Consider the following 22,935-nt stretch of genomic DNA (forward strand, 5'->3'; position numbering starts at 1 on the left):
TTTGCAATACAAAATGCCTGCCGCAGCTTCCAGGCTTATGTCTGAGTACACAAAATTATTGTAAGCATTCAGTCTTCCTCCACAACTTAAAACTACACTGTCTCTTTCATGCTTTCACTCTCCCCGTAAGACTACACCAAAGGGCTGTAGAGCAGTCACTTGCTCACAAAAGTAACCTCTTGGATTTTTGCATTGCTTTCGAAGCAAGTTTTTTCCTTCTCACCTGCTGTTCAGTATCTTGTCACCACAGGACAGTTGTGCTACCTGCCATCACGGAAATAAGGTCCCGTCCTCTGTGGCGGGTGTATGGATTGTCCGCATGGGACTGACTTCAGACAGGCACAGACAGCACTGCAGCGTCCAAGAATCAATCCCTGTCTCCACTCAATTATCTACCAATAAATTTCCTTGGCTTTGCCTTCTGCGGTAAATATAACACAGCACTCTCAAATTATTTGCTGCTGGACAAAAAAAAAAAAAAAAAAAAAAGAAGGCTACAACACACAGGGAGTGGTAGGCTATCGCTGTGTTATCACACTGAATTCAGACCCCAAATTTACCAAAGTTATCTCTAAAGGTTTGGCCCAGACCTGCTTGTACCCATATTTCAAAAATTCAATGTAAACAGGTGGAATAAGTTTAATAAGTAATAAACACCTGAAGATTTTGAAATTAAGTGCATAAAGTGAATGCTTCTGCAGCCTTGCAAAGACTGAAACTATGTAAAGTGGTTACAGGATAAAACTGACGTAGGTTGTGATGGGATAACTCTTCCTAAATGTTACACTATGTAAACACTGCAAAGTACTTTCTTCAAGATGCACAACATTGCATCAACAACTCTGCTAGCTATGCCAGCAGTGAGACATCATTAGTTATGTAGAAATTCCTTCCGAGGATCCTGATAGCACGTACGCTGTAAATCCTAGATCTCAGTTCAGAGAACTGTTACATATTGGCAGAATGCTGAATTTGCTTAGAAACCACTCTGAAAATCCAAATATGAGATACCCTGAAAATCCTCATCAAAAATAACACTCTGGGACACGTCTTCTGTGGGATGGAAGACGAAGCCAAGTTCAATGTGTACAATACGAGAAAATTTTAATTAAATTTTATTTTCATTAAAAACAAACAAAAGGATGAGAGTTCTTTCCCACAAAGGAATTGTATAAAAAAAAAAAAGTTGTATTTTACTGTATCTTCTAAAAGTTTTTACCTGACATATTTAATTTGGTTCTACTTAAAAGCATTGTGTTTTAAATTAGATCCTGGCTAGGAGGTGTTTATTAGATCAGTTTTAATCTAGTGATGGTGAGCCTCAAATAATGAGACAGTGACTACTGTATAAAAGAAGTGTTCAGCAGCTCTGCTGAACCAAGGGAGAATTAAGAACACTCAAAAATCCTTTATTTTTCCTGAAAGATATATTACAAGGGCTGCATCAAATTTTTTGGTCAAAAATTTACAAGCCTGCAAATATGCATATTCAAATCTCTTTTTCATATGATCAGTCCCTCCATTATATTTTTGCAAATATGCATTCATGCAAAGGCCTTTTTTTTTTTTGTTTTGGCTGTTTCATGAATAAAGAAATCCATTCGGAAATTATTAATGCTTACCTCCATTCTGTCTGAGAGGTGATGTCTACTTCGAAAACCACTTTTACTCATTTTTTGTTCCAAGGACTCTGCAGGAAACCACCCTTAAAGCATTCACTATATGAGTCACTTATTACTAATTTTAGTGCAATTATCATAAATAATAAATGCTGAAAAGATCAGTGATTTAGTGGTTCATTTTGTGACACCACAAATCTGAATGTGTGAAAGGACACACTTTGAGATAACTAATCTTTACGGGAATTATACCTGTTCAAAGCTGATGCAGAGATGAAGAGCCAGCACCAGTATTTTAAATTAGATTTGAATAAATGCACACATGGCCTACATTTCCCCCGCCGACCACTGCCACCCTTCCGACCAGTGAGGGCTGTGACAGATTCAGAGAGCACTTAAACTGAATGCCAGACATGCTTATGCTTTATACCTTTGGTTTAAATGCAGGCTCAAAATCTTTGAATCTCATATCCGTTTCTTGCATCCATTTGCATCCTACTATGCTTTATTATTATTCCCATCAAAATGTTCTCTGTTTGGCAACCCTAATATAATATTTGATGATGTGTTGGTTTTGGATTTGCTTTGTTTTTCCTCTCAAGATCGATCAGCTTTTTTATGTCTCAGACATTTTGGGAAGCATGAATTACAGAGCCAGAAAGCTAAATTTCATTTTTTTCCTAACTCAAAGCATACATCAGTATATATTTTTTGATTCTGCATTCTAACAGTGACTTCTAGCACTTCTTTCCATAGTGATTTTGTTTATTAGTAAGCTTTGGGGTGGTTTGTCCAGCTGGCCAGCCACAGAGCTCAAGCATTTCTGTCTCCTGAGCTGCAGAGAATGACGATTGAACTAAGGTCAGCATTATTTGACATGCTAGCAAGAGGCAGGGGGGAAATGGAGCCTCATGTACCATCTGGCCAAACAGCACTTGAACTCCACACTGCTGCAAATAGCACATGCCTAGGAAACTTCTGGTGAACGACATTTGAAGAAGTACAGATAGTATCAGTAAGTAGCATGTCATGAGGATATAAACTCTCAATTTCTGAGGCTAATATCTGCAGAGCCCTACCCTAGAGATACGTTAAATGACAACTGAGGCCCAGGATACACAGGCAATTCCCACACTGACAAAGGAAGATGGGATTGAGCATACCTTAAGGATGAGTCTGCAATTCATTTTAGATACAACATCATATATCAACCTACAAAAACTGGCATGGTCTCATTGTCTTCTCTATGGACAGTATTTATCTCCATATCTCAAAAAGATATTTTTTCTCATTATTTTCCCGATTGTTTTAATAAGTAAAAAGGGACTACGTATTTTACGTTCAGTTGTAAAAGTAGGACCTTGTATTTAAATGATGAACAAACTGCAGAGGGATATTTGTCTACTGGCAAGTACTTTCTTTTTTGTGTAAAGGCATGTTGCCCTATTAGTACTTTTTAAAGTAACTCTTTTAAAAGTCTTAAATTTCTTACTAGACATTCTTTTCCTCACTTAGCCACTGACAATTTGTTTCCCCTACCTTTGTTTGGTGAGTCTAAAGTAATGATCAAACATATCAAGAAATTATGCCTTCCTTCTCATCTAAAATACGTGCTTCTTGCTTGGTGCTTTTTTAATTCTTTTGCTAAAATTGCAAGCCAGCAAAATCTAATTAGCGGCCATACACAAAATTTGTATGTGTATGTCGTTACTACAGAAGGCACAACATATAAAAGGCTTTCAAGTGTACGTAAAGCAAGCAAACGAACAAATTAATTAGTGTAATCAGTGTAACTCCTGATTCTTGGAGGTATTCCTAAAAATACCCAATTTGTATTTATAAAATATAACCCATTTTTCCTTGAAATGTAAATGTCAAGCTAACAGTGTCATTTTAATCAGATGTATTGACTGTGACCAGGAATCATCATAAAAGATAACCTTTTTACTCGGTATGTCTGTAAAAGCAGGTAGAATCCTCAGAGGAGCTAAAGAGTTTAACCAGGGGACAGAGCTAGAGTAGCTTTCAACCTGTTATTTGCTTCTGTATATGTATGGGTCTGTGATTCTATTAAAATGAGTACATCAGTTCTGTTTATTATTCACAGATTTCTTAAAAAGAATAAGAAAAAATACATGAAATAAAGAATCACTGAGAGTGAACTGACAGTAATTTAATTAGTTACAAAGCAACTACAAAAATGGTGTTGGTTTCTACATGGCATATCAGAAAGCTATCCCATACATAGCAGTAACATCATTTCTTTAAGCAATCGCTAGGTTTGTAAGCAACCTATGAATCTCATTCATCATTTTCTCACTAGACCTTTCAAATTACAAATACCATGAGAAATATATATTGAAGACTGTCAGGGATATCATGGATTAACTTTGAAAGAGAAAATAATATTTTCAGAAAAAGGTTGTGAAAGAGACAGACACAAGAAATGTGGTTACATTTTAATGCAAAAAAAAAAATTAATTGTCATTAAATTATTTTTTTCAGGCCTAACTCCTGAAATATCCTGAACTTCCTCAAATGTAGTCTGCTTCCCAGAGCTTACTGCAAGCTTAAGTTCTCTTTCATAAATTAAAAACTTTGCATCCCGTTCCCCATGAAGCAAAGACAATTTAATGTTATGATTGTTGGTTTTCAACAGCATTATATATGCAGTATTACAGATGTAAAACACCTCAATTAAAGGCTGCTTTCTCCTTTAACAGATACAAGGAACGATTTTTCCAGCTCCAAATTTTAACCCTATTATGGATGCCCAGTTGCTAGGAGGAGCCCTACAGGGGATTAGTGAGTATCTTGACCGATTACACCATTATTTTTTTTTTTCTTTCAGAAAGCTCTCATAAAATAACAAGCGTTAGGCAAAATAAACACTCATAAAATTTAAAGTGTCACCATGTATCTGTTGATTCTTCAAGTTATCAGAGTAAGACACAGTGGTGATGTCCAAATAAATCATGTATTTGCATTTACAGGAACTAAGAGGTGATTAAGATTTATCTACAGTCTATACCAACACTTATAGTAATGAATGCTTTCCTTGAGAAAATAATTAAAAGAAAAACGGAATTCTGTGTTATGTCACTACAGTGAAGGCCAGCAAAAGAAAAGTTTTTAACTGTAACTTCAACAATTAACTGTTACCAGGGATGTTAAGTCTTTCAGTCATCAAGAATTAAAAATAAATGGAGTAGACAGTTTACAGAATTTATTATCTTTTACTCTGGAGAAATTTTTGCTTTCAGTCTATGTACAAAAAAGATTTTTTTCACCAAAGCATTTTTCTGTCTTAAGATTTTTGTGTTTTCCTGTTGAACATTGTTGGTATTGCTGAGGGTCAGAATATTGATTTTATTTTTTTTTCCTATTTGAAACATTTTCCTAACATTAATATTGTTTTCTCTATCACAATTTTTATACCTCTTGGGCTTTTCGCAAGGTTGTACAGCACCAAATCCTGCATTTTGTTTTCAGGTTTTTTAATGGAAATGTGAGGACTCAGACCTAATGTCAAATGAACCACAATGAGTGTTACTGATCAAGAAGAATCTGAAGTATCTGTTTGATTAAGTTGGCTACAGATGAAAAGTTTTAAACATTTTGCTAAACTTCAAACAGTACTTTTAATGCAATGTTGCTAACATGATAATGCAGAGATTATTCTCTTCATTTAATACTTTAAATAAAGTGCATTAACCTTACTTTTAATTTACGTCTCAAAGTACATGGAACAAAGTTTTAATTTCAAGGACAATTGGCAAAATAAGAAGTTCAGCTTCAGAGGAGTTTGGCTCTGTAGCTTTAAAGGCATTGACACACTCACCCCGACTCTTGCACACGACATTTGTTTATGTGAGGAGGTTCAGTCACATATGTTGTCCCACTGATACCAGTGGTATTACACAAATGAATAAAGTTATTTAGGTTTTTAAATATTTCCCGAATCCTTCTTAATTTTTACTGTAGAGACTATATAAGCTGAACAGATTCCCTGATAATTATTTTCTGAAAAGTAAAAAGAAATCCTTATGCACAGTTTCAGTAATACTTCCATTGTGTGAGTTTTGTGGAAATGAATCAGACTGATTTAAATCAGTGTCTTGCTAAAAAGCTGGTGTCATTGTGGCTAGGTGATCCAGAAGAAAGAGAACAAAACCTGGTATATAATGAACAAATACAGACTTCCTCTCCCAATTTAAAAAAAAAAAAATATTCAATGTCCAACTACATTTGTGTCAAAATGGAACCTGTAGGTTATAGATTATATGATCAAATCTGTCTAACAAAGCTGTAATAGGTACAGAATGAGTATCTGTAACATATACATATATGCCTATATAACAATGACTGACAGAAACTTGAGAGACTACACTTCTCCATTCTGATGCTAGCTGATCCCCATGCTTCCCAGCCTAGTTCACCTCTGCTGCAAGTGTGATGAAGTCAATTGAGATACATTTACACTGGAATGTCATTAAAACGCTCAGCCATATGAAATTACTAATAGCCAGTTTGGGGATGGAAAAAAAAATCTAGAATGATAAAATAAATTTCAGAATATGTTAAGCATTATCTTCTTTTTCACAAGCAGAAAATACTGATTCATTATAGAAGTTTAGCAGCATGCTCTAGCCATCAAACAAAAGATCAAAGGCAACCTTCAACAAAATGCCCTTGGAAACAGGTTAAATGTTATATTTTTTAAAAAATTCATAACTTATTTTATATAGCTCCTCTGAAAAGATATATCTTTCAGTTTCTCAACAAATGGTCTGACCATAATTTGTCATTCCCATAAAAAGTTCCCTAATCCTGAAATGACAATTTAATCAATATCAACAGTACATACAAGTATGACTTCCCAGGCTCAGCCACAAATTCTGCTAGTGTGCCGAGTTCTAAGCAGATGAAAGTCTCTGTCTGTTTTATTGATGCTTTCAAATCCATTGAGCTTGAGAGAGATGGTGATGCATCTGATAATAACAGACTACTTCACTTTTTGCTGATATTACACCAGCAAGTGAAAGGTACATAAGCACGGTAAATATAACTGATGTTGGTAAATACCAGTGGGATATTTATCTGTTGATCTTTTTTTTTCAAGAAATAAGGTTAATGTTCTCGAACATGAACAATCACAAATTTTAGTAAATAACTACGCTTTGTTAATTTAGAGTCTGTGTCATGTTTCCTTTACAGGTTGTGAAAAAGATGTGTTGATTGATATCCTAACGCAGCGTTGCAATTCACAGCGGCTTATGATTGCCGAGGCGTACAGAGACATGTATGGCAGGGTATGACGCAAACATTTTATACTTTCATTACTTCTGTTTCTCCTGTATCCAGTGCAGTCAGTCAGCCCTACTCTCAGGTCAGTCACTGGAACCAAAAACCTGGCAGACAGCTAGCTGGCACCAAAAGATTGGCACACAATTTTGCTCATTTAACTATCAATACCTCTGATGGTTTCAAATTGTCATTTATATAGCAGTAGAAGTATGCCTGCCACACACAAAATTTAAAAAAAATAAAAAAGGCATAGAAGTTCTTCTATAGTTTATTCTCGTTTATTCTCCTCTTCTATTGACCAAACCAGAAATTCTGGACAGACTTATTTCTCCTTCTATGTGCTTTGGGAGGTTTTTGCATTCTTTTTTCAAGTTTTTGGATTACATAGTAAAAAAGTATTGTAATTGGGTTGAAACACCAAAGAAAAACACCATACCGACAATTATAGGTAGTTATATCTTACTGATGCACTGATTTAATGTTCTCATCTAAAGCACTAACATTCTCAGACCTCATACCATGTAATCCCATCCATACACTATGGACAATACTCATCTGAGCTGCTTAATGTTAAATTTATGAATCTTTGAAAGGCGTTTCAAAAATTTTAAGACATAAAAAGTTAGCTTTTTTTCCAAATGCATTTTATCCACATTTACTGTATATAACAAGGTAATTTTTTTAACATGAGTTCTTAAACATAAGCAGAGATAGATATACTCGTTCTATTTCCAGATCTAGTATTGCTAACCAAATAACTTTGGGAAAGCTGCAATGCCTGCAGTTTCCTCAGTGACCCCAGCTGTATAAGGACAAAAATAATAGCAACACAATAAATAAAAAAATGCCTATGAAACAACAGTGCCTTTAAATTCATACCTGTCAGACATATTCAAACAACCTGAAGCACTATAAAGCCAGTGGCCACGGACCTAAAGATCTAGAACTGAAAAAGCCAAAGTAAACCTCAGATGTCATTTTTAAGAATTTCAGTGTCTAAAACCATGAATAATAATAGAAGGGAAAGGCAAGCAAACTATTTTCATATTCCAGTAATGAGCTACATAAAATTCTGAAACTCATGGACCCAATCTTGCACATACACCCATAATTTTAATTTAAATGAATCTGTTAAGCACTGGGTATACTTGATATCTCAAGATATTCTTGATAGCTTTCAAAAATACCCCAACTAGTTCTACCTTTTGTTATGTGGAAAAGGGGGTCAGTACAAATTAGTTCTATTCTAGTTCAGAGATGAAATAAGAATGCTGGGGGGGTTTGTCTCACCTGTGATAGTGGATATACTGAAATAGCTGATATGGTTAGTGCTCCGTGTAATTTATTTGATTTATCCCTCAAAAGTTTGCTATCCTGGGCAGGAAATGCCAAATGGGATGGGATGTATCTTGCCCTGAATTGCTGCAGTTCACACTTCAGAAAATACTTTAGCACACATCAGTCACAGCATTTCACTGGCTGTAATCTGTATTAATGGATATACTACATAGGGAAATGTGCCATTCAGTGGTTCCAGCTTATGAGTGGTAAACTCTGCAACTGAGAAGACAGACAGCTAGGCAATAACAGTTTTAGCCTTCTCAGTTAAATCTATGTCAATCCAATCCTCCACCCTCTCAATTTCAATTCAGTCTGTTCAATATGGTAGCCCCTATGCCCATTCATTTGACAAATGTAAAGTGTGACACATTAAACAAGAAATATATAAAAAAAGAAAAGAAAACCCTGAACTGGCTGCATGATTCAGACATACAGACAAGATTTAAGATTCCTTCTTACAATTAGCCTTTGAGGATTTCTTATAAAAGAGACAAATAAGGAAATGTTAATAAGGACAACTTACAGTTGTCTTTTCTTATTTTTTAATACTTCACTTCTCTTAGTTCTGATTGCAGGAGTAATTTTTAATTAGTATCCATTTGTATTATTAATCCATTTTCCCACAGGCATGTTGTCAGAAGTGAAATGTCTTAATGAATTAATTTCTATTCCATGTGTGATCGAGTGGTTGTCAAATGCATCTAATGTGCGTTCACTGAAGACTGCGTGCATTTCTTCCTTGCTCCTTCATCGCTACTCCAGCTACTAATTTAATTATATTCAGATAGGTATCAAAACCAAAGTACAGGCCTGAAAAAGATGCATCTCAGAAAAAAGAACAGTTTATGTCATGGGAATAATTTCTGGTACTCTTTTAAATTCAGACTTAGGTCAGAACATATCTGATGGCTGCCCAGTCCTGTACAGAAATAAAATAAAAAATAAAAAATGAGTGCACAAGTATCCTCTTAATCAGAAACAGCAATAGTATAACTAGCAAGCTTTTGGCATTCGCAGTGTTTTGAAGAATGCTACTGGGAAAGGGGAGAGTGGGGAGGAAACTCTCATCCATTAGTCAGCTACCTGGCAAGCGAGTACTGAGACACATGCCAGGGAAGAAGGGGGGTTCCTTTTTATTAATCCAGCATCTGTCAGAAGTAGTGAATTCAGTTTGAATGTAATATATACATAAATTGAAGCACATAAGCAAACAGATATTTTTATGTACTAGGATCAATATGGATGATTTTTTAAATTTTAAATTATTCACATAATGAGTAACACTGAAAAAAGCACAAGAAATCACCTGTATTCTATGGGATTTGACTTCCAAAGGTCCTTAGCTCCCACAGATTCTCACAGGGAATATGCTAAGGGAAACGGCAGATGCTCTGCCATGGTACTCAAGTTTCCAAGACTTTAAGCATTAGTTGCACTTAAACCCCTGAATTTTCTTCTGTATTCTAATGAACCAAAAATCAACAATCCTATGTGGTCTATTTGCTTGTGTGTCTATTGCCATCTCACTCATACTATTAAAAGAAGCAGCTACTATTCAAAAGAATATTTTTCTTACTTAGTTTTAGCCAGAATTCATTTTCAACAGTTCATCTTCATTCATTTACAGAGAAAACCACTAATACTTTTTTTAAGCTGTCTTCATAAAGTGCAACTACTGAAATAACCCTGTCTATGCATTTTACTTTTTCTTTTCAAGGATCTGATAACAGACCTAAAAGAAAATCTCTCTCATCACTTCAAAGAAGTCATGGTTGGCTTGATGTATCCACCTGCCTCCTATGATGCCCATGAGCTCTGGCATGCCTTGAAGGTACTTGTCTAATTCAGAATTGTTTAGAATCACAGTCATTAATTACAGTACTGAACGTATGTTAAATTGATTATTTTTCACATTTAAATGGTTGATAAACTACTGGAATTTAGTACATGGAATAGTGTACTACTACGTAGGTCATCAGATATACACTACACTAGGTCTACTACACCAGGTCATCAGATATACAGTGCTACATGAAGTTTATTCATTGGTATGCTAAAACCAGCATAAATAATATCCTAGTCATGTAAAAAATACAACTGATTTAATATCCATGGTAAACTTGGTAAGTGAAGAAATATTTATACAGGGAAATGTAAGGCCCTGGTCCTGCAAGCATTTATGTATGTTACAAACAAGATTTATTTGAACAGCCAGTGCCATGCACTAAGCCTCCACCTCTGAAGAGACCAATACTTCTTTAGTAGAACATGTCTTTACATAAACACTTACAAATTACTCCGTGACAAAGCAATGATTACTCTACTCAGATTGAACTGATTGCACATTTTGAAGAAAATATTTCCTATTCTGCCCAGGATCTGAGCCTGTACTCCTTAAATAACTGAAGTTTTGAAACTAACAAAAACACTTTTTCAAAGGTTATGTAATTAAATGGTGAAATTCATTCCCGCAGGGCATTGTGGGGGACAGAAGCTCAAATCAGTTCATAAAGGACTTCAACAAATTCTTAGAAAACTGGTCTGCTGTTGGCTATTGAAAATGATAACCCTTGGCAAATTCCTTCTCAGAAAATTCCTAAATTGCCAGTTCCTGGAAGATGGGAATATATCAGAGCTCAACAGTGTTGTTCTTTTCTTTTTGCCACTGTCCACTGTCACAAATAAAATACAGATTACACAACTCTGAGCAAGGTGATCTATCTTACATATTTTGAGAATCCCCTCAAAAAAAAAACATTACAACTCTTTTTTGTTGTCCTTCAGACACTTAAAGCAATGCACTTTTTAGAACTACTGATGTATTTTTAATCATAGTTGGCATTAAAAGGATTGTGAAATATCATTGGTAGCACTGGAAGCATGGCTTTTATTAAAATTATTGACAAGATTGCCAAAGTTTTATTTTTTTCTAAATGTGGCTCAAAGTTAACATTTCCTATAGCATTCTATCTTGATCTGGATTCATATGGCCAAAGTAAACAGGCCATACGTGTCTCCAGGCTCGGGCTTAATGTCATGTTCTCCCATTATCCCAAATGCAGAATACTCACCAACATTATATATGTGCATATCAAAACCAGCATATGCAGCAAACCTTACGTCAATTCAAGTTCGAAAAATTAATTCAAACCCTGTGGGAAAATACAGTGTTTTGCAGCACCGCATGCCTGGCCATGATGCTTCCCTTAAATACCAAATTCTACTGTAGACATTACAGACCGTAACATTCCTAAATAAATAAATAAGTTTTAAAAAAGAAGATAGAAGCACAACATAATACTTGTACTCATATATACTTCAGATTGCCTGAACACTTGCTGGGGATGTATGCTCAATCTTTGCATCTGATTTCTTTGAGCAAATCCTAAATTCTTACTAAAGCTCTAAAATTCTTCCCACTATGTTTTTGTCAACATTAGTCTTGCTTCACTCCCCACTTGTTAATGTACGTGCTGAAATTCAGATTACGTAGGAATATATTTGCAATACAGGGTTCTACTATTCAATTAAAGTCATTTTCTATTTAAACAGGTAGACTGTGCAAAAGTACACTCTGCATTGCTCCAGCAGAGACTGCTATTCTTTTGTTACTTCTGATAAGCACAGCATTGCTTTCTTCTAAAAGATGTGGTTTCTACTAACAACACCTTTTAATATTTACTTCTTTCCACACAGGGAGCGGACACAGAAGAAAAATGTCTAATTGACATATTAGCCTCAAGATCAAACATGGAGATCTTCCAGATGAAAGAAGCCTACTTAATGCGTAATGGTTTTTGCAAGTGCATAGTAGCAGTTGTACTGTGTGCGCTCTGGATGTATTAGCACACATGAAAGAACTGAACTGCAAAAATGACTTCTCAATACTAAATGGTTCCCTTTCCCTTCCTCTCCCACAACTATATACAAAAGGCTGAAGCAAAATGCTTCAGGTTGAAAATATGTCATAGTATTTTTGAGATGTATTACTGACTATGACATTTGAAATACTTGGCAGACACATTTGGGGATTTTCAGAAACTTGCGCATTTTTAAAAAAAGTACATAAGCTGTTTTCCTTCAAAAAGTGCTTACTCAGGCTGGACTCTCCAGTCACCTGCCTTGAGGGGTCATTTCCGAGTATCCCACCATCATACAGCAGCAGCAGCGGTAGGGCTGTGCCCGTGGGTGGGTGGACAGGTGAGATGGGGCAGCAGCTGAAGCCCCTCAGCAGGGCCTAAGACAGACCTGGCAGCCCCATGGCTGGGTCCATGTAGAACCTGCGTGGCTTACTGTGGAATAGTCACTATAGAAAATGGACTTATATTAGCACCCCATTTTTTTATCCTTTGTTTGCTAATCTTCACTAGCACTATTCAGAACATGTTCATTTGTGATTTAGATTATACGTTTTTGTTTTAACCTAGAATATAATAATGATCTTCAACAAGATATTGATTCTGAGACTTCAGGTCACTTCAGAGATACGCTCATGAACCTTGCTCAGGTATTGTAAAAACAAGTAGCATGACTTACATTTCTAAGAAATTCATAACTTCTGATACTGTTTGAGAAGTCTGAAATTTTAAGGTGATTATAGTTAAAGCTAGTTCAATAGGGCTACACTTTTGAATGAGAGAGGGGAAAGAGCAGAATTTAATTCCTTCATCTACTTTGACTTTGGCTTTCAGATGGAGGCAAAGGTCAACAGACTATTTCATTAAGTCTCTGGAAAAATCTCAAATCTCAAAAGGAGTCCACTTGCAGTACAAATGAGATTTTCATTTTTAAAGCTCTATTTACTCCGTTGTTAGAATATATGGTTCATAATTCAGTCTAGGCATTATGTAAAAATGGAGATATATCCATATTTTATGATGAAAGAAAGTATTAAATAGTCCTCTGGTTTAAACATTATGTTCTTTGTGCTACTGCACGTACTAAGATACAGTATGTTTGCACACAGGCAAACAAATGATCACTATCACACACCGACTTTTGCAGTTTTACCAGTTCGTAGTTTTATGCAACAAAGTTGGTCATACTTGTCAGATCAAGACTTCTCATTCCCATTGCAGTCACTGTGCTCATTATCTTAAAAATCTTTTGCAAACCAGAGTAATAAATAATGACAAAAGCACTGCCAGGAGACAACGGCATACATACGCATACTGTACTTTTATATATGTGTGTCTGGGGAAAAATATTTCTTACTAAGATTTGAAAGGGAAGTAGGCTTCACTGAGATACAGATGTAAACAGCAGATATTTCAAATGTATAAGCTATAAGCAGGAAATATTTTTTCTAATGTTAGATGTTTTTTCCCTGTAATAAGGAAAATTCTTCCTTGCATAAAAATGAAGAGCTATAGGTAAAGCAACGTCACTTCTCGCCTTTATTAAAACCACGAGACACGTTTTACTTGTCAAAAGAACTAATTTAGAATAAATTATCTGAGACTGAATTATTAGCCCTTATTTTCTTAAACCACAGATGTTCATCATTCATCAAGAGGTGTGAAATCAGCAGCTTCTAAGCTACCACGATCTAACTGCTATTTTTCACAAGATAAAGAATAGTTGCAGGAAAATACAACTTTATTCAGTTATACTGTATGTTTCTGAAGACTTTAAGTTGATCCGTGTTCAGATACGGTCATATATTAAAAGTCAGTGCTATTTCATTAAAATATACCCATTCTAATACCATGCAATTTAGAGAAGATTATTCTATACCAACATTTCCAACGCATCCCTTAATGTTTTTTTCAGAAATCCTTTGCTTTGATTTCTATTAAATCTTGGGACTTAGGACGTACACATCTGAGTGTGGATACAAGTAAATGTGTTTCACGTATGGAGAGCAAACTATTCAATTGCAATAGTGTGGTATTTACAGATTTCATGTCCACACTGAGGCAGATTAGAAGTTATAAATTCTGGAATAGTTATTCCTTCCTAAATAAATGAACTGAGTTAAAAATTCAGGCTAACTAGTATTGTAGTATGAAAACAAACAGAAGCTTTTTATTCTAATTCTCTTTTTTTGGATATTAATTACAATATCATTTTCTACAATTTAAAAAAATAATTATACATATTGTGGGATTCTCCAGCAAAACTATGCCGAGTACTGTTAAATGTTACTGAGAAAAGTGGGCATCTGACTTATGCAGAGTATTATTTAACTTATTTTATTGTTCACTTGTCTGTCTTTTTTTCCTGTGTTTTCTCGTGTATGTAACTTTATGCAGTCATTCCAGCATAATTTCCTTCAAGTAATTAATCTTGTTAGTAGGAATTCCACTGTGTGAAATACATACAATTTAATTAAAATATAAATTAACATTTTTAATGGAAAAGAGCTACAAATCAGTCATTCTACAAGTTGACAGCCAATACATAATTTTAATCCTCCCTTTCACATATAGGGTAAAATGACTGTAAATTTTAAACTAAATTGCTTCAAACATGTATCATTAAGGCAGTGATTACATGCAGCTTGAGATTGTTAAGAGTTCTGCAACCAAGGCTGATGTGTACCCTTACAAGACAATTATGGTTAAAAAAGCAATTCCAAAAGTTGTGTGCTCTTCTCTTTTTCTAAGAATTATATAATTCAGATGACAGTGTGTTTACTAAAGCATATCAACTTGATTTGTGTAACTGGAAAGCTATTAAATATATGGGAAAATTAGAAGTATTCATCTGTGGTTTATGTATCAAAGTTGTCAAACGATTTCCTAGTCTTGGATCTTGATTTTAGACAATAAGTATGAGCAAGTAAAATCTACATTATTTGATGTGCTTGCTCGTATGGTTTGTGCACAGAGAAAAAAAAATGAGAAATTGATCAGAAATAATCAGTGAATGGCAAATGTTACTCTTATCCTTGTTTTCCCCTCATAGTTATATATTATAGTAAGCAATATAACATACATAATACTGGAAATGGTGGTGGGATGGTGGTGGTAAGGTAAAACCTTATTTAAAATGGGACTAAAAATGGGATAGGTTTACCCACTTTGCCCATTTTTTCCTCTTACATGACCATTTGTCATTCCAGAGTTCCTCTACATAGAGGAAATGAAGACATAACACGACAACTTGAAGATATTTTCTACAGTTGCAAAGTCAACAATTGAATGCTTTGATCCAATCTAAAAGCTTATATATGTTACCTCAAGAAATGAAACATAGCTTCATATAGAGACAACTATATATTCCTACAATCTTTTAGGATTTAACATTTGAAGACAATGTATCTTTTTTTCCCCCCCAGGGAACAAGGATGGAAGGATATGCAGATCCTTCTACAGCTGCTCAGGATGCAATGGTAAATATAGTCAGATGTGAGCTTCTCAAACATGAAAAAAGAGCAAATACAAACGTTGAAAAGTGATTTAGGACTTACTTAAAATCTTTTGCATTTTTTTTCCTTTTTCTGGTATACTAGATTCTATGGGAAGCATGTCAGCAGAAAACAGGCGAACACAAAAACATGCTGCAAATGATTCTCTGCAACAAGAGTTACCAGCAGTTGTGGATGGGTAATACAGCGGTTACCCCTTTGAACATAGAAAGGAAAAAATCTGCCTTGCTAATAAAGCCATGGCTTACATACCAAGAAGCTCAGTGTGCAGCCGGGTATTAGCCTGAAATCTAAGCGTGAACTGTTGGAGCTCTCAGACTCCCACTGATGTTAATGGGATTTGGGAAGTAATGCAAAACTGAACTTTGCCTGATGACTACAGACAGCTGTAGATAGAACAGACAGACGGCAGGATGCCTAATAACAGGCAGAAGAATGCATGACCAAAGAAAGGCATAGGCTACGGCTGCACAGAGTTTACACACAACACCACAGGATGAGGCAGATTCTCTTTTAACTACTTTCTTCATTTTTCTTAATTCTTTGCTATGAGTGGAAACACCTTGGGAGAGGCAGTTGGAGTATTTTCAGCAAAGTTTGTATGTGAAAACATATTGCTGTGTTGAAGCTTTGCCCTGGAAGTTTCAAAGAAGTTTTTGATGGGAGCACTTCGAGGTCCACATCCACTCTCTCATAATGAACACACACACAGAAACATAATGGGACATTTCTATTTAAAATACATGATCAGACATAATTACAGATTGCAAGAAATTTATGTGACATCATCCAGATCTTCCACTGTAGAAAAGAAACCTGTTGTATCTGTTTCATGACAAGTTTGAGATGTTTTTTGCTCTGCAGTGGAAAAACAGGCTGTTTGGTGACAAGTTTATCGCTGTGCAGCCAGCTGTATTTCTTATGCCAACTTCTAACAGTAGCTTAGAACTACTTTACTGTCATGGATCAACAAACTAATTCTTCTATCATGACTTCTGTAAGGCTGGTGATGATAGGATTAACATAATGTAACACACCTTATGCTCTACTCTCTTTCTGGAAAAGGGATTTGAGGGTTCTGCCTGTAATGTAGTCCTCCGTAAGTTTTGTAGTAAGCACTGAGTCAAAAACTTTCCTCCTTCCCTAAAGAAGTAAGCACACCCTGTGTGTGTAAGTCTGGATACTTGCATTATCCAGAGAGTGTCCATGTCTGGATACTAACACGTTACACGTGTCGTGCCATGGTGCCCTGGTTTGACCCAAACCACGACACAGGGCTTCTTGTCATAATCTGTGAATCTGGCCAGTTTTAGCCAAGCTGAGCAAGGAAGTTGTCTTCATGACATGACATTCTTACAAGTTTCGTCAACAGAGGCTGCTAGACAGAGAATTTATTAAAGCTTCCAGTGAAACAGAAGCATCGGCACGCATTCATTTTATACCGTACACTGGAGAAGCCAGAGAGAACGTCCTGGAAGCCAGATTTCAGGCTACTCATTTAGACTTCCTTACCTGGGGCATATAAACATAGTGAAACACTGAGAATAAACAGGCAAAAGAATAAACTCAGTAGCTATAGTACTAGGGGGAAGCAGGGGAAAAAAAGGCAAGTTGATCATTATTAGTGAACTAGAATAAAGCAAGATATTTTTTTTTCCCCACAAGTTTTCCAGGAGTTCCAAAATATCTCTGGGCAAGACATAGTAGATGCCATTAACGAATGCTATGATGGATACTTTCAAGAACTACTGGTTGCAATAGGTAATGTAAAAATATTATTTTAAACTAGCAGTAATCTCTTAATAAATATCTAGTATGATGTCTCCAATGCATCAAGAATATAATTTTTCTGATATTTTTATCCACTTTATTCCACTATATTGTGTAATTAAATTCTCAGAGACAATTAGAAAAGAATATTTAAACTACTTTTTCATGTTTGTGTAAATCTAAAAATGTATATACACAGCACGAGATTCTGACTGAGCAGAACTAGTATCTGTTCTTTATTTGATAACACATTTTGTGTGATCAAGGTAACTGCATTACCAAGTGATTCTACACAAATTAAATAACTGGCAAAGTTTTCAGGAGTTCAGTGGTCTATAAACAAGTTCCAAGCTCTATGTGCCTTTTTTCCCCCTTTATAGAATAAGGATAATAATATTTCTACAGAGATGTCATGTGAGCGTATTCACTGATATTTAATAAGCACTTCCATGCAACAGCAATGTGTGCCCACCCAAAATAAGTACCAGACTTTTAAAATTATAGATATAGTTATGTTTGTGAAAACCCATAGCTTAATTTTAAGCTGAGTCATGAACAGCACTACCCAGATTTATATTTCAAGGAGCCCAAAGCCAATAGACATTATTTTACAATAATCTTATGTTTACCTGTTGCAACTCCTCTCTCCTAGTTCTCTGTGTTCGTGACAAGCCTTCCTACTTTGCTTACAGGCTTTATAATGCAATTCATGTAAGTAGTCTTTCTTCCTCCATAAAAAGTAGCTTCCCTATTTTTTTGTTTGCTTGATTATTCTTAAACAAGTACTTACAAATCAGTCTGTTCAATCTTTCAGGTGTGGTTGCGTATTTTAAAACTGTTGGTACCTACGTAAAATTCAAAGCAGTAGTGCTTAAGCAACAGTTAGAATTTATTAGTAACAGGTTAAATACTTAAATTCCTTTAAAAAATATCTGTCTGGTAACTGTCAATTTGCTTTTTTATAAATAGAAGATATTTCTTTTCTACGGATTGTATCTCCCCCTGCTGTGTACAACTCAATGTGCACTTTTCTTACCATGCAGTTTTTGTATCTAGAGATTTAATAACTATCACTAAAAATTGAATCATAAATTAATGTTACAAAAAAACAAGTCATCCTATTTTCTTGTGGGGCTCAATGTATGTATGCAGGTTCTTTTATCTTGGTGTGTAAGTGCTAACATACTAAAACAAATGACTGCCAAGAAGGAATGTGGGTAAATACAAAGAAACACCTACAAATTCTTCCTACTAGACATCACTGAAGACATTTTCTTTTGTTTTTCATTCACTAGTGAAAATAATGAGGCATTGTTATAGGAAAAATAAAGTATAATCTTTTAAGTGTAATCTTTAGAAGATGGTCATAAAAGCCAGCCATGGCTAAAATGTGAAGTATCATCTTAAGCAGGAACGGCAAAGATAGGATTCAAGCCAGAACCATTGAACAAAACTATTCAGCGACACTTCAACAGGGCCCCAGTATCCTCTTCCAGATGCTGCCACTACTGCTGTCCCCTGTTTCAGCTAAACCAGCAGCAGTGGCAGCAAAGAACCAAGGAAAAACCCACAGGCTGAGAAGAAGAGGCAGTATTCTGTCTGAATGGTCAGAAGAGGATTCTGGCACATGACATGCAAAAGGTTTGCCAAAAGTACCAGCAAATACCAGCTACCAGGGAAAGTAATGTTGCTCAAAGGTCCTGTATTAAGACTGCTCTTCAAGTTAAAACGCCATTTTGAAGTTTAAGAAATACCACATAGATACTTTTCTTCTATATTATATTCAGGTGATACATGTGATGCAGGAGAAAGTTTTTAATGATTAAGACTAAACATTTGCTTTTTTTTTAATTAATATTTTACTCTCTTTTCTCAGTGTTTTAATGAACACAGATAATTCTCAAAAGAAATGCAAGAATTTAAAATAGCTTCTGTTCTGGCAACAAAGTTATGTCCAGATTATACCAAAAGCTTTTTATATGTCCATTTATAATACAATATAATAAAACCCACCCAGGATTCTAATGCTTAAAATCATAGTCCATAAAGGTTTATAAGAAAGATTTTAACCTAGCCTTCAAGCATGTATCAAATTATCCATATGCAGCTTTGTAACATATCTCATTACTTGGTTTTTGGAGAATAAGATTTCAATATCAATAGCTAGTCAATAAAATCACGATTTAGCTTTCAACAATCCATATTGGTCTTCAGTCATCCCAACCCTAAATCTGTTTTAATTACTTTTATTGCCACTAGATGTCCCCGTTCTCCACACAATTGCAATATGAAAATTTATTTAGAAGCAGTTACAATAAAACACAGCTGAATACAAGCTATGTAAATTTTAAATCAATAGTTAAAAATCTCACTGAAATCACATTCGGCAGAAGTTGTTGTGAAATAGATTATTGGCTTCCGTATAGGGGTCTAGAGCACAAGTCTGATGAGGAGCGGCTGAGGGAGCTGGAGTTGTTCAGCCTGGAGAAAAGGAGGCTGAGGAGAGACATTATAGCTCTCTACAACTACCTGAAAGGAGGTTGTAGCGAGGTGGGGGTCGGTCTCTTTTCCCAAGTAACAAGCGATAGAACAACAGGAAATGGCCTCAAGTTGCACCAAGGGAGGTTTAGGGTGGATATTAGGAAAAATTTCTCCACTGAAAGGGTGGTCAAGCATTGGAAGAGGCTGCCCAGGGAAGTGGTGGAGGTATTTAAAAGATGTGTAGACGTGGTGCTTAGTGATGTGGTTTAGTGATGTTTTTTTGTCAGTGTTAATTTGATGGTTGGACTCGATGATCTGAAAGGTCCCTTCCAACCTAGGCAATTGACAGTCACAACAGCTACCTACAAATGGCATACCTAAGACTACTGAAAAAAGTTCATCAGATTTTTCTTTAAAACACTGATATGTGGGGAGTCTCAAGTTATTCAGTACATGAATTCTATTAAAACTCAGTAGGATAAAACCTTTGAAAGCTCAGACTTCTTTAAAATCTATTATACCTTTATGGGTAGCCTAATTAATTGGCTTATCTATCAAACATTAATATGAGCATATACAGATAGGCAAACACCTATTGTCCAACTGCCAAGTTTCCTCTCAATTTCTTTTCTTTTTAGGACTTTGGCTTCCACAACAAAACAGTTATAAGGATTCTCATTGCCAGGAGTGAGATTGACTTGATGAATATTCGACGGCGATACAAAGAGAGATATGGGAAATCACTCTTTCATGACATTAAAGTAAGTTTTTACACACTTTTGCATATATTGAGCACTGGTGCCACACAGACTGCGCCAAGCCCTACCAGAAAAATAGAGGTTTAATCTCCATTGAATTACTTGGGTTTTTTAAATTAAAAAAATGCAATGTATAAAAATAATAGCTTATCTTTTCAGTGCCTCGGGCTGACTTCAGTAAGTGAGCAGTAAATTCTCAACTCACCCTCATTCAATATGACTTTGTCCCTCCCCAATAGCAAGAGGAGGATTTACCGGGCAGGACAATGTATGCTGAGGAATAGTTTGCATGAATAGTTTCTAGACTAATTGATACCATCTTCTTTAACACTGTCCTGCAAGGTTAGGCTGCTACCACTTTTGTGCAAAACCAAAATAAAAATCTGGTCCTATCCTTGCACTTAGGTAGTTTCAACTTCCAGAAAAACTATTCCTCTTGTACTCTTGCTCTGTATCTTAAAACAAAACCCTAACACTGTTTAATTAATTAATAAAAATTACTCTTGCTAAGACACTTTACCTTTTTTATGTCGCTATAATCCGACTGTAAGTTATGCAGTAACTGTAAGAAATTGCTCAATTTTTTGGTATTGAACTTGAGAAGTATTAAACAAGTTTGATCCAGCCTTTCAAAGGGAGATTGTTTCTAGCTGCCCAAGCAATCAAAGCTCAAGGTATGTGAAATTAAAAAAAAAACTTGGCCTAGAATCCTTATGAAAACACTATAATATTTTACAAAACCTTACAACATCAGTCTAGGCCTTGTCACACAGCAAAAGAAGAAAAATTAAGAGAATGTATAGTCACAGAAATGCTGATTTATTTTTTTTCTTGCAGCATTTTGCTTCAGGGCATTATGAGAGTGCTTTACTTGCTATATGTGCTGGTGATGCTGAAGATTATTGAGGAAGAAGAAGATGAACTTTGAAGGCTGTATAAATCTATTTTAAATAGAAATTGAAGCTATACACAATACACTAACTGTAAGAGATTCCTATTCTGTATAATAGAACAGAAAAAATCAGTGCTAATATTGAATCTTTCTTGAGACAGGAAAAAATGTTGGCAGGAACATAGTTTTATCCCTAGTACTAATTAATATTTCTGTTTCTATGATTAATGCAAATTAATGAAGCAAGTAGTTAAGAAACACCATGTAAGCATAAGTTTATCATTTAGTCTCACAACATCACAAACATTAAGACAATAGGCTCTAGAAGAACCTATTCACTTCCACCCTGGAGAGAAAAAATGTTTTGTTTTCTTTACTTCTAGCAGCACGATTTCTTCCTTTAAGTATTCTTTTTCTTTTCTTTCCCACTTCTCATACCTCATATTTTATGCTCTTTAACATTATTAGTTCAGTTACTATCAAAGTAAGCATCTGCCCCAGTCTATTAACAGTCACTCACCAAGGAGTGCTTTTGTATTATCTTTCACTTACCCCACATACTTAACGGCATTTCCCTTCTTCCGTTTGAAACGAAAGAAAAAATTAGAATCAAGTATGCCAAACCATTCTCAATTTATGCCATGCACTGCAAACTCCTGGAAGACGAAGCAGTACATAGCTTTGAGCAGAGAAGTTCCAGAGGATTAAACTCTGAAATTCCATTTGCACCTCTCTCATTTTAATCACTAATTGAATATTGACCTTCAGAGCACCGAGGTATTTCCAGGATGCCCCAGGTGGTAGCAGTAGGCAACACTGCACCTCCAAATGATGCCGAAGGATGCAGCGCTCCTCAGAGTACCAGCAAACACAGCCTGATAACACCTGGTGACAACAACTCAGACCACAAGGAAGAAAAGAGGCAGAGCCCGGCCCTGAGCCATCATCCCGTGGGAAAATGTGACAGTGCTTTTAAATACCCCGAGCCTATGCAGTGCAGCCTACCGATGAGCCTCCAGCCCCTGCCTTTGTGCCTCCTCTGGGTCTCTCACGTAAACGGGCGCAACTAAGGGGAAACGTGGTAACGTTCACTAAAATAACTGCCCTTCGTTTTTCTCCTGCAGCTACAAGGTTTCCAACTTGACACAGACGTTTGATGGTTTTTTTTTAAATAGGTACTTTTTGCAAGTATAGCTCAGTATGACTGAATAAAGCACTACTATAAAAACATACGAATACATAGTTGCTTTTATGCTGTTTGCACCTGTCCCTTGCCTCAGCCTGTGAGAACGTTACTTTCAGTGTACCTTGCTTTTTTGCAAACACTGGCTATGTTACAAATCTATTGATTTACAATAAACTTAAAATCTCAGGTGACTCCCTCTTCAGTTTGAC

At 35.7% G+C, this 22,935-nt stretch overlaps 1 protein-coding gene across 1 annotated transcript; it reads left to right on the forward strand.

The window, feature by feature from the left end:
* Positions 1-4,348: 4,348 nt before the first annotated feature.
* Positions 4,349-21,554, forward strand: ANXA10 (annexin A10). Its single transcript, XM_074588940.1, has 11 exons — positions 4,349-4,424; positions 6,837-6,931; positions 9,985-10,098; positions 11,964-12,054; positions 12,695-12,774; positions 15,550-15,603; positions 15,724-15,817; positions 17,305-17,400; positions 18,062-18,120; positions 20,529-20,651; positions 21,486-21,554. Exons 1-11 carry the CDS (start codon positions 4,385-4,387, stop codon positions 21,552-21,554), a joined length of 915 nt encoding a protein of 304 aa, XP_074445041.1. The 5' UTR covers positions 4,349-4,384.
* The last annotated feature ends 1,381 nt before the right edge of the window (positions 21,555-22,935 follow it).

The sequence above is a fragment of the Larus michahellis genome, chromosome 5 (assembly GCF_964199755.1).
Source record: "Larus michahellis chromosome 5, bLarMic1.1, whole genome shotgun sequence".
In the NCBI taxonomy this organism is placed as follows: Eukaryota; Metazoa; Chordata; class Aves; order Charadriiformes; family Laridae; genus Larus; species Larus michahellis.